The sequence below is a fragment of the Leptopilina heterotoma genome, unplaced genomic scaffold, assembly GCF_015476425.1.
Source record: "Leptopilina heterotoma isolate Lh14 unplaced genomic scaffold, ASM1547642v1 Lhet_251, whole genome shotgun sequence".
In the NCBI taxonomy this organism is placed as follows: domain Eukaryota; kingdom Metazoa; phylum Arthropoda; class Insecta; order Hymenoptera; family Figitidae; genus Leptopilina; species Leptopilina heterotoma.
The window spans coordinates 415766-429448 of NW_025110965.1; the positions used below are offsets into that span (position 1 = coordinate 415766).

The 13683-nt window shown below is 22.2% G+C and overlaps 1 protein-coding gene across 1 annotated transcript; it reads right to left on the minus strand.

Moving 5' to 3' along the window:
• Positions 1 to 9461: 9461 nt before the first annotated feature.
• Positions 9462 to 10328, minus strand: LOC122503256 (putative nuclease HARBI1). Its single transcript, XM_043613730.1, has one exon. The coding sequence runs from the start codon at positions 10326 to 10328 to the stop codon at positions 9462 to 9464; it is 867 nt and encodes a 288-aa protein (XP_043469665.1).
• Between the last annotated feature and the right edge of the window lie 3355 nt (positions 10329 to 13683).

Sequence of the window (13683 nt, forward strand, 5' to 3'; positions counted from 1 at the left end):
TCAGTTTTCGCAAATACATTATAAAATAAAACTTTTAAAAAAACAAACTTATAAAAACAAAAAAAATATAGTTATAAATAAATAAAAGAATTAAACCTATTAAACAAATAGTACATTTTATTAAATTTCAAAAACCTCAGCTTATATTGAGTATAAATTTCAAATACATAACCTCTTAAAGAAATCATAAATTTTCTTTAAATTTCGAAAACCTCAGCTTATATTGAGTGTACATTTTTAATACATAACTTTTAAAAGAAACCATATTTTTTTTAAATTTCGAAAACCTCAGCTTAAATTGAGTGTAAATCTTAAATACTTACAGTTCTAAAGAAAGCGTAATTTTTTTTTAAATCTCGAAATCCTCAGCTTATATTGAGTGTAAATATTAAATACATAAACTTTTAAAGAAACCATTTTCTTTAAATTTCGAAATGCTAAGTTTATATTGAGTGTAAATTTTAAATACAAAAACCTTTAAAAAAATCTTAAATTTTTTTTTAAATTTCGAAATCCTCAGCACATATTCAGTGTAAATTTTAAATACATAATCCTTAAAAAAAATTCTAAATTTTTTTTAAATATCGAAATCCTCAGTTTATATTGAGTGTAAATTTCAAATACATAACCTTTCAAAGAAGTCAAATTTTTTTTAAATTTCGAAATCCTCAGATTATATTGAGTGTAAATTTTAAATACAAAATCCTTAAAAAATTCTAAATTATTTTTAAATATCGAAAACCTCAGTTTATATTGAGTGTAAATTTCAAATACATAACCATCCAAATAAGTAGAATTTTTTTTAATTTCGAAATCCTCAGTTTATATTGAGTGTAAAATTTAAATACATAACCTTTCAAAGAAAACATAAATTTTCTTTAAATTTCGAAAACCTCAGCTTATATTCTGTGTAAATTTTAAGTACATAACCATCCAAATAAGTCAAATTTTTTTTTAATTTCGAAATCCTCAGTATATATTGAGTTTACATTTTAAGAACATAACCTTTAAAAAAACCATAAATTTTTTTTAAATTTCGAAAACCTCAGCTTATATTGAGTGTAAATTTTAAATACAAAATCCTTAAAAAAAATTCAAAATTTTTTTTAAATATCGAAAACCTCAGTTTATATTGAGTGTAAATTTCAAATACCCTTTCAAAGAAGTCAAATTTTTTTTTAATTTCGAAATCCTCAGTTTATATTGAGTGTAAATTTTATATACAAAATCCTTAAAAAAAATTCTAAATTTTCTTTAAATTTCGAAAACCTCAGCTTATATTGAGTGTAAATTTTTAATACATAACTTTTAAAAGAAACCATATTTTTTCTTAAATATCGAAATTCTCAGTTTATATTGAGTGTAAATTTTAAATACATAATCCTTAAAAAAAATTCTAAATTTTTTTTAAATATCGAAATCCTCAGTTTATATTGTGTGTAAATTTCAAATACATAAACTTTCAAAGGAGTCAAATTTTTTTTTAATTTCGAAATCCTCAGTTTATATTGAGTGTAAATTTTAAATACAAAATCCTTAAAAAAAATTCTAAATTTTTTTTAAATATCGAAAACCTCAGTTTATATTGAGTGTAAATTTCAAATACATAACCATTCAAAGAAGTCAAATTTTTTTTTAATTTCAAAATCCTCAGTTTATATTGAGTGTAAATTTTAAATACAAAATCCTTAAAAAAATTCTAAATTTTTTTTAAATATCGAAATCCTCAGTTTATATTGAGTGTAAATGTTAAATACATAATCCTTAAAAAAAATTCTAAATTTTTTTTAAATATCGAAATCCTCAGTTTATATTGAGTGTAAATTTCAAATACATAAACTTTCAAAGGAGTCAAATTTTTTTTAAATTTCGAAATCCTCAGTTTATATTGAGTGTAAATTTTAAATACAAAATCCTTAAAAAATTCTAAATTATTTTTAAATATCGAAAACCTCAGTTTATATTGAGTGTAAATTTCAAATACATAACCATCCAAATAAGTAGAATTTTTTTTAATTTCGAAATCCTCAGTTTATATTGAGTGTAAAATTTAAATACATAACCTTTAAAAAAACCATAAATTTTTTTTAAATTTCGAAAACCTCAATCTACATTGAGTGTAAAATTTAAATACATAACCCTTCAAAGAAATCGTAAATATTCTTTAAATTTCGAAAACCTTAGCTTATATTGGGTGTTTTCGGCATTCGCCCTGAGTTAACTCCAGAGTCAGCAGTGGTGCTCACTCGATTTTATATTTCGACGCGAAATTGTGTACCTGTGAACAGGGCTTTAATTTCTAATGTGTACAACCTTACCTGACTTTGCTAATTTTGAGAGTTTAGGAAGTGCACGTGGTATTTTCACAATCAATTTGTTCCCGTCAGTTCCCGTGTTGAAATAAAAATGTCTATTGACGATAATTATAAAATAATTAATGCATTAGTGGACAGTAAAACAGGTGCATTGATTATTCGACCAAGTGACAATAAAGTTTTATGTTACCTTTTGAAGGAAGGTGGTAAGTAGTATTATAAATATAATTAAATTTTTTATATAAAATGCAACTTATTTCTATTTTATAGTGCCAAAAATAATTACAAACAAACCTTTTTTAAGATAATTAATTTTTTCAAATACACTTATACACTTATTTATAATAAAAATCCTTTTTTGCATAATTGAAATTATGTAAGTTAATTGAAAATAATAAATTTTTCTTCAAGTATTTCGTTACAATTTTGGGAAATCAACTTTTGAAGAATTTCAATGGCAAATTTTTAAAATAATTGAATTATTAAACATTTTAATAAAAAATCTTTAAATATAAATTTGAAAACAAAAATTAATGAAAATTAGCTTCTAGTTTCTTAAAATTAAAAATTTTAAATTCAATATTTTCAGTATTTTTAATATTTCTGGAAAATTCAAATACCTATACATACAAAAAAAATATTTTTAAAAACTAATTCTTACAATTATTTTATCATAAGTTTTTAAGATTAAATTACCTTCTAAGAAAGTAAATATTTAAAAATTTATAAGCATTTACTGTTTTTATTTGTATTTTTCAAAAATTTAATTATTACTTGGAAATTTTTCAATTCAAAAAACTATTATTTCTCAAAAATTATTTAAATTATTGAATTATAGAAGAACTTTTGAGGTATATTTCTTTTTGAAAATCGTAGAAAATAATTGAATTTAGAAAAGTGTTATAATTGTAAAATTATTAAAATTAATAAATTTTACTCATTTTTCATAAAATTTCATATTTTTCTAAAAAAAATTTTGTCAGGAAAAATAATTTTAATGTCAGTAAATTTTCAGGGAAATTAAGAAAATGTAACTTGCGACTACTCTGATAAAATATCGTAATTTTGACTAAGAAATTAATTGCAAAGCAATTAAAAATGATTGAATTTTCGTTCACTTTAAATTGATTGTCAATTAATTTCCACTGATTAAAATTGTGAAAATATATTGAATAAGAGTGCTTTAATATTTTCAATGTCAAATTACAAAAATTACAATAATTATAGAAAAATTTACGAAACGCTTAGTTTTTTAAGAAGCTTTAAAAATTTCGTCATTAAAGTCAAATTTTTAACAAATACGTTTTTTCAATTTCTTTATCATAGAAAACGTATTTTATTTGTAATGTTAATTTAATTTAATTGTTTTTCTTCGGTTTTTAAGTTTTATTTTTTAAATTAAAGCTCACAGAATATTTTTTAACTAATTGTTTGAAAATAAATAAAAATTATGTTATTAGGTATCAAAACAATGGGCTACGTCCCCAAAGAAAAATTTATTGAGGCTACCTCCAGAGATTCTACGGAAGGTGAAAAAGAAGAAGAAGAAGTAATTGAAGGAGAATGTAAGATGATTTTTTCACAAAATTTAAAATAGATAATATGAATAATAAAGTTTTTTTATTTTTTATTTTTTAAAACTTTTATTCATTAAAATGTTAATTGAATGTAATAAGGAATTTTTTATTCTTATTTATTAAAATTAATTTTTCATACATTCTTAAAGAAACATAATTCTAAAAGGCCTTAAAATTTTAAACATTAATAAATAATTTCGTACTTGTTTTTAAAATTATTTTATAAATTTAAATGAATAAAATACTTTTTTCCTAATCATTGTTTTGTAATAAATAAAAATTATTTTTTTAGATAATGAAACAAGGCGCTCCACTTTCGAAGAAGAATCCTCAGATTCTCAGGAAGATGAAAATCAAAAGGATGAGAATCAAAATTTACACGCGGAAAAGCAAGGTTCAATTAGCAAAGAATGTAAGAAAACAATTATTTTTAAAATATCTTTTCGAATTCAAAGTCAACTTCTGAAATAACGGAGTCACATTCAATTTTTTCTAACACTTTCCAAATTTCAGCACTGTCAATTTTCATCTATTTTATCTATTTTGTGGAATTATTAAATCAGAACTTGAACTTTTAAAAATTTTTATTAATCAAAAATTAAAATTTTTTTTAAACTTCCATTTATTAGAATATTAATTGAATTGGAAATCAAATTTACTTTATTTCTATAATTGTAATGATATTAAAAGTCAGGTAATTAATTGCATTGGTCGATAAAAATTTTTTTAAATCACTTCAAAAATACTTTTAATAATAATTAACTATTTTTAATTAGAGAAACTATTTATATTGTCAAATATTTCATTGTTTTAAACAAAAGAACAACTCATAAATTAAAAAAAAATTTCTTATAAATATTGAAAATAATGCAATAAAAACAGGAAATTTTTGCAGAAATAAAATTCTGTGGACAAAATCAATAACATAAGAAAATTATATTTTTTATTAAAACGAAGCTTTAATAATTTTTTTATTTGCACGAGTTCAGGGTGGCCACTGGACCGGGAAATTACAGGGAATTTTTTTGGACCGGAAAATGATAATAAATTTTCATCTTAACAGGGAATTTTGTAATTTTTTATTAAAAAATGTTTTTTTAAAACACTGATTATATTTTAAAACACTGTTCATATTTTCAAAAATTTTAAGAACAAATTCAATTATTTTTAAAAATTTTAATAATTCCTTTTAAACAATTCAATTATTTTTTTGAATAGTAAAATATTTACAAAAATTAAATGATTTTCAAAACAATTTTAATTGAATTCCTCAGAAAAATTTAATTTTTAAAAAAAATTTTAACACATTTCGAAAAAGTTCCATTTTTTTCTCAAATTTTAATAAATCCTACGAAAAATTCAATTATTTTCAAAACAATTTGAATTGAATTCCTTGGATGAATTCAAATATTTTTAAATACCATTTAAATACTTTTAAATATTTACACAAATTAATGTTATAATAAAATAATTAAAAATTGTAATGACCAATTGAAATTATCAGAATTTTTTTGCACTTCTTTTCATTAAAAGAGTCGAAGACTCGGAGTGATCGATTTCTTTTTTTTTCTAATAATTAAAGATGACCGAAAGATAAAATCATTTTTTATATTATAAGAATATTGTTACTGTAACTTTTCATCGCTTCAATTTAATTATTGTTTTCCAAAATATTTAACTAAAATTCTTCTTTAAATTAATTATTTTTAATAACTTTTGAAAAATTTCTTTGAAAATTTTCAAATCCGTTTGTTTAAAATTTAGTTTTACGAAATTAATCGATTATTCGGAAATTCTTCCGAAAATATATATTAAAAAAATGAAAACTTCAAATAACTGAAAAAAAATTCAATTAAACTTTTTCAGAAAAATTAAATCTACACAATTTTCAGTTGAAAGTATGAAAAATTCAGATTTTCAAAGATTTTAATTTGCAACCCTTTCAAAATTCAATTATTGAAATACAAAAAAAATATTTATTTAATAATTGCATATTTTTGAAATTGAATTCTCATAAAGAATTTTATAAATATATTTTTAAATAATTGAATTCTTTGACGAATTTTAATACAATTTGCAAGAATAATTATATTTTTCGAGGAATTCGATTAAAATTGTATGAAAAAGTAATTGAAATTCTGCAATGAGTTTTATATTTTTATTATTTATGAAAATAATTGAATTCTTAAAAAGAATTTTATTATTTACAAAAATAATTGAATCCCAGTAAAAATTTAATTATTTATGAATTGAATGATTTGCGAAGAAATTTATAAAAAAAATTTCAAATAATTGAATTCCTGTGTGTAAAATTTTCTTAAATTCTTTTTAATAATTGAATTCTTTTGGCCAATTTTAATAAAATAGTAAATATTCAAAATCATTGATTGAGGAAAATTTTTGAAAATAATTGAAATTTTGCCACGAATTTTATTAAAATTTTTGAAAATAATTGAATTTCAGAGAAGAGTTGAATTATTTCTAAAGATAATTGAAATTTTAACGAGAATACTAAAATTCAATTATTCAAAGACAAAAATAATTTTTTAAAATTGGATTCTCATTTAAACAATTTTATCAACAAATTTTTAAATAGGTATTAAAAATTCTTTTGACGAATTTCAATAAAACTTTAAAGAATAATTTCATTTTTTAAGAAATTAGATTAAAATTGTATTAAATATAATTGAATCTTTGTAAAAAAAAATTGATTGAATTGAGAAAAGCTTTTGAAAATAATTGAAATTTTGGCAAGAATTTTTTAAAATTTTTAAAAATAATTGAATTTTGCAGAATAATTAGATTTTTCGAGTAAAAAGTTATTCCATTTAAAATGGAATAATTTATTGTGAGAGTTATTCTTTATGGCATAAAAAATAATTCATGACCGAGAAATGACTGTAAATTTTTTTTATAAAAAAGTGTCCACCCTGCAAGTTATTACTTGACGCAAATTTTAATTTAAAGAATATCATTATTTAAAAAGTAACATTTTTCAGTTGCTAAAACTTCTGGACCATGGACTGATGATGAGACAAAATTATTAATGGAAGTGTACCCTGAAGTGGCAGAAACTACGAAGGACAACTTGAGTCCCGAGTTTTGGAAGAAAGTAAGCGGTCTAATGGCTAATAATGGTTTACAGAAAACTTGGATTTCTTGTAAGGAAAAGTGGAAGTCTCTCACACGCACTTATAAAATTAATTTAAAAAAAAAGAAGGATACAGGTAAAGGTCCTGTCACCTGGCCCTATTTTGATGAAATGCACAAAATTTTATATCATAAACCAGAAATCAATCCTGTTTCGACAGCGTCTAGTATAGCCGGATATAAAAAAAGAATAAGAAAAGAAATAGAGACTGAGGATGAAGAAGCTTCATCTGCACCAAAAGCTAAAAAAATAAAAAGTAAGCCTGAATGGGTTGAGGAGATGAGGAGAGATGCGGCTTCACGCCATAAAGAAAATTTAGAGTGTAAACAAAAATTTTTATCTACTTTTGAGGAGTACATTAAGCTATTAAAAAAGAAGTAAATAAGAAAGTAGAATGCTTTTATTTTTTGTAGTTTTGAAAAAGAAGTTATTTTCAAAAATTATAAATGCTCTCACCATCTCTTCAACAAATTCTCCATTTTTTGGATTTATCATTTATTTTTGTGTTGTTGCTAATTAAGTTCATAACAGTTAAGAAAAATTACTTTCGTTCAATAATACTGATAACGTGATGGTATGAATTCTAGCTTTACGCTTTGCCACTTTGTGTCACTTGTGTTTTTGGCACTGTTTAAATATTAATACCAGTTATGTAAAATTACTTTCCATTTAATAAGACTGATATTAATAAGACTGATATAGCGATAAACAAATTCTAGCTTTACGATTTTCCATTTTTTTGTTGTCACTATAATATAAATAATAGATTATAAAATATTACTTTCTTTTTAATAAGACTGATGCCGTTATTTTATGTGTAAGAACTGTTACAATGGAATTAAGAAATTTTATTTACTTTAAATTAAAAGCTAGAATTTAAGTAATTCTTTTTGTAAAATAATTGAATAAATATTCGAATTTTTATATTTTATATAAAAAGGTATTGACTAAATTTATTACACTGTACAATTTTTTCCGCTCGCGGATCACACAAAAGAGCTGGAAAAATGTCCGATTTTATATAAAAAATAATTTTTTAAATGTCCATTTCAAGAAAGAATACAATAACAGGGTTGCCACAAATATTTAATTTTATTTTTCCCTGATTTCCAGACAAAATTTCAACTTTTTCCCTGACCGTAAAGAATATTTTGATTCACTCTTAAAATTATTAGATACTCGAAAAAATATTCTATTACATTTATTTACGAATTTCTTTAACTGTAAAATTATTCGAAAAAATCAATAACTTCTTTTTTAAATAAATATTTAATCATTACTATTCTTCTGTAGGAATTAAAATTTTTCAAATCATTCAAATTCACCTTGGAGTGATCGCCTTCTTCATGTTTCACAATAATTTAAATTACCATAAAATCCTTCACAAGAATTTAATTATTTTTAAAAATAGTATAATTAAATTTTTCGAAAAATTCGATCATGAAATTAATTAAAATTTTCCCAAGAATTTGATTAAAATTTTTTTAAATTATTGAATTTCGGGAAAAGAATTTTATTACTTATAAAGATACTTGAAATTTTGACAAGAATTTTTTTATCATAATTGAATTTTTGCGACAAATTTTATTATTTATAAAAATAATTGAATTCTTGAAAAGAAATTTTCTTTAGTCAAATTTTTTCAAATAATTGAATTCTTGAGACAAATTTTATAAAAATCTTTTTTAAAAATTGATATTTTTAAATTTCATGAAGTTTTGTATTTTGAATAATTGAATTCCTATAAAAATTTCATTGCTTATGAAAATAACTGAATTTTTTCGAAGAAATTTATTAAAATTTTGGAAATAATTGAATTCCTTTGAAATTTTTCCAAGAATTAAAAAAAATTTTAAAAATAATTGAATTTCGATAAAGAATTTTATTATTTATAAAGATAATTGAAATTTTGACAAGAAATTTTAAAAAAATTTTGAACATAATTGAAGTTTTGCGAAGAATTTTTACAACTTTTGAAAATAATTGAATCTCTGGAATCATTTATGTAACTTTTCCAAAATTTAATTTTTTTAGTATTATTATTTTTAACTAAAATTCTTCTATCAATCTAGTATTTATGAAAATTGTAAAAATTATTCATTACATAAATTATATGTCATAATTTTATGATAGTTCCTGAAAAATTAAGTTATTTGAAAAGAAATTATTGTCAGAAATAGAAAAAAATGGAAGGTTTTGGTGGTAATTTTATAGTTTGCGAGGGAAACAAAAGAACATCAAAATTCAGAGTTTTCTCATGAATTTTAAAAATTCATGTTTTTTCATTATTTTTAATAAAAATCCCTGACTCTTCCCTGATTTCGCTGGCCAATTTTTCTTCCCTTGACCTGTGGCAACCCTAAAGAAAGAAACAGATAAAGAAAAGAAGTGTAATAGAAGGATTAATTGTACGTGAAATCACTCGCGATTTAAATACAGCATATTCGCAATCACATTGCGCTTAATCTCTGGATTAAAACGCGGATTGTCTTGTGGTACTTCTGGTAATGGATTATCATTTCCATCGTCGAGCTGCTGATCAAAATCATCCTCTCCAACATTTAAAATTCCATCCAGAAAATCATTTAAATTTATACAAATGTTGTGGAGGCAGCAACAAGCAAGTATAATAAGAGACGCGTACTCTACGTTTTGCAGATATAAATATTTCAATCTACGAAAACGACTCATAAGTAGCGCAAAAGTCCTTTCTATCACTTGGCGTGTTCTGGCATGTAGGAGATTGTAAAATGTTTGCACTCTCAATAACTGTCCATAATTTTTGTAAGGCGGCAACAAATTAAAATGAACAGGATATATCTTGTCGCCCAAAATATGAGACTGTCCTGGAAAGTACGTTTCGCTATTGCGTTCACTTTCCTCTTTTATGTCGCTCATCTCCCACACTCGTGCGTCATTGATACTGCCACAACAACCCGCAAAAACGTGAATGAAGCGCAACTTGGCATCGCAAATCCCTTGCATATTAATGGAAGAATACCCGTGCCTATTCACGTAACTTGCAGGGTTTTCGCGCGGTGCGCTTATTTGAATGTGACATCCGTCTATTGCTCCAATCACGCCTGGAAACCCAGCAATTGCTAAAAACTCTTGCTTGTTCCTTTCTATTGCTTCTCCGGTAGGCCATTTTATGAATTCTCCTGTACGCGCACAGAGAGAAGTTGCCACATCCAGCATACACTGCCAAGCCGTTGATTTGGCGACACCAAAGCGATCAGCAATAGATCTAAAGTTAGGAAAAAAGTAGTAAAAAGTGTGGTACATGGTCACTTTATCTATAAAATATTTTTTAATCATTTTTGTCTAAAAAATCGATTTCTAATGAAATCTGTTTTCTAAAAAAAGTTTTTCTAATAAGTTTTGATTTCTAATATTTATTTTCATAAAATTTGTGAAATTCCACGATTTTGATAAAAGTTAGAAAAATGTTAAAATAAAGACTAGGAATTTTGTTCACAAAATTATGAGTTTATTTTTATAAAAGGAGAAAAATCTTATAAAAGTCCTATTTCTGATCACAATTTTTTAACAAAATTCTGTTTTTCTTTGAAAGAAAAAATAATTTGCATCATTTTTATACCAAAATTTCCGGAATTAATTTATTTATAAAACATTTTTTTAGAAAATTTTTAATTTCTTTAGAAAAAAATCAGTATAATTTATATTTGTTAATTACGGTTTTTAACTAGATTATCAGGGTTGTCAGGGAATTTAGGGAAAAGTCAGGGAAAGTAAAATTGGTCAGGGAGAAGTCAGGGATTTTTACTAAAAGTACTGGAAAAAATTGAATTTTGGAGAAGTTACAAATGAATTGCAGAAACTTAATTATTTTCAAAAGAAATCAAATTCTTTGCAAAAATTCAATTATGTTCAAAAATTTAAAAAAATTCTCGTCAAAATTCAATTATCTTTAAAAATAATAAAATTCTTCTCCAAATTTCAATTATTTTCAAAAATTTTAATAAAATTCTTTGCAAAAAATTCAATTATTTTCAAAAAATTTTAATAAAATTCAATAATTTTCAATATCTACAGTTTTAATAAAATTTTTCAAAAGAATTCAATTATTTCAAAAAAAAATTTTGATAAAATTCTAAGCAAACTTCGCAATAATTCAATTATTTTCATAAATAATAACAATTTTTACAAAAAAATTGAAAAAAAAAGAATTAATTAATTAATTAATTTAATTTAATTTAATTTCTTCACAATTTATTTCTGTATTAAATTATTCAAAACTTGAACAATTAATATCAAATAAATATTTAAATACTATTTTTTCAACAGCAATTAAGATTTTTAATAATTTCAATGTAAAACCTTTTCGAAATTTAAGTTTTATAAAAAATTACAAATGAGTGCGAAGTCTATATATACTTAAGTCTATATACTTATACATACCTATAGACCTCCTGATTCGCAAATGTCCAAATAGCAATAGCCAATTTCTTCGTTACGGATACATTCATATGTGTTGAATTTAAATCCGGCCCTAATAGAAGGCTTAGTTGTTCAAATGTAGTTCTCGTCATTCGAAAGTGTGACTGAAAATCTGCATTGTTTTAAAAAAGCAGTTAGTTATAATTTGAATAGCTGTTTCAAATTTTCAGGCCTCGTATCGACTTTAAGGTGCAAAAAAACTTGCTTTTGTCGATTTAAAGAAGAAAAAGTCGTTTATTCAATTCAGTGTTGTCACAAAAATTTTATTTTGCATTTTCTGATCTTTCACTGATTTCTAAATTTAATTATTCAAAACTTGAATAATTTCGCTAAATAAATATTTAAACACTTTTTGTTTGTCTTTATATGGAAATAAAATTTTCAAAAATTCTATTTAAAATCTTCTGAAATTCATTAACTCCTAAAAATTACAACTTTAATTCTCTTAAAACGTAATTATTTTCTACAATTTTAAATCAAACTTATTTTCGAAAACAATCATTTTTAATAATTTTCCGAAAGTTCTTAGAGAATTCATTTAAATACAAAAATTAAGTTTTTTATAATGATTGTTAATGTCCATGTTTTTTAAATTATTAATTAATTTTCAACAAATTATAATAAAGAATTTCTTAAAATTTATTTTTAAAATAATTTATGAAAGATAATATTTTTTTAATTATATACAATTGAAAAATTTCTAAACAATTCAAATTTGGTAAATTCTATTTAAACAAATAATTGAATTTTTAAAGAATTTTAATTATTAATAAAAACGTGACTTCTCCAAAAAATTTTTTAATTAATCTAAAAAAGTAAATTGTAAAAAATTTTAACGTTATTTTTTGCATGTATTTGAATTTTTGGAAATTTGTATAATTTTTAGAAGCAAATTTTCATTAATTACCATTTTTAAATTTACACTTAAAGATTTTTTATAAAAATTTTTGTCAAATCTATTATTTTCAAAATTTGCAATTAAAATTCTTTAAAAGTTGATTTTAAAAAATTTTGAAAAAATAAATTATTTTCAATTAAATTTCAATTATTGAAACTCTTTTTAATTGTAAATTTCAAAAATTTAGTTAGAAAAATTATTTAAAAATAGTCAAATAGTCGAAAAAAGTCGAAAAAGTTATAATATCCGAGGCCTGAATTTTTTATTCGACGAGCCAAGTCAAAACTTAATAGTTGACTCTTTTTAATTAATTAATTAATTAATAATTTATATTTCATTATTTAAAATTAGATTTTAATAATTTCTTTCCAACAACATGTAAGTTTTTTTAAAATGAATGTGTAATTTGATAGACTTGTGTAATTTATACCTGAGAGTGAATACTGTGGAACTGTTTCTTCAAAAAAATGCAGATTTTTGGGATGTTGTTCTTTTTCAGTCACGTTGGCTAAATATATGAAATCTTCTTCCTCTTCTTCGTCTTCATTATCAAAAATCATATTATATGCCCCAGTGATCACCATCAGTAAGTCAACTATAATTACAACATTAAAAATTAGTTATTATAAAAATTGGTACAGTTAAATCGAGAAACATTTCTTTAAAACGTATTTTTTATGTGTAAATGTTAATGTTAGTAGATATTTAACAACAATGTTATTAACATTTGAATTTTATAATAAATTGAAACAAAATTTAATAATTTCTTTTTAAGTATTTCCTTAACAAGAATGAAAAAAACAATGGCATATTTCTCAATATTTTTTTAATATATTCGTCTCTATTTTTGAAAAAATTTGAAAACGAGAGTTTAATCAGAATCAGGAGAACTATTTCAAATATATATTTTTTCAAAAAAGCAGAACTTTGTTTTATTAAAATTGTGATTACAAAATAGAAGTAGATGTTTGTTGAAAAAAATTATTAAAAAATAAATTATGAAAATATATTTATGAAATTTCTTTGGTTTATTTCTAAAAAAACAATGAGTTTTGTTCTAAAATTGTAATTGAGAAATGGAATTAGTTAAAGTTATTTCCTTTTTTCTACAAATATCAAATAAAATTTTTAAATTTTTTCCTAAAAGAAAGTAATAATTTTATAAACAAAATTGAGATTGTAAAACGAAAAATAGACAAAAATGGGTATATTTTCTATGTACTAATTTTAAAATTAGTAAATAGAAAATATACCCATTTTTTTTTTTTTTTTTTTTTTTGA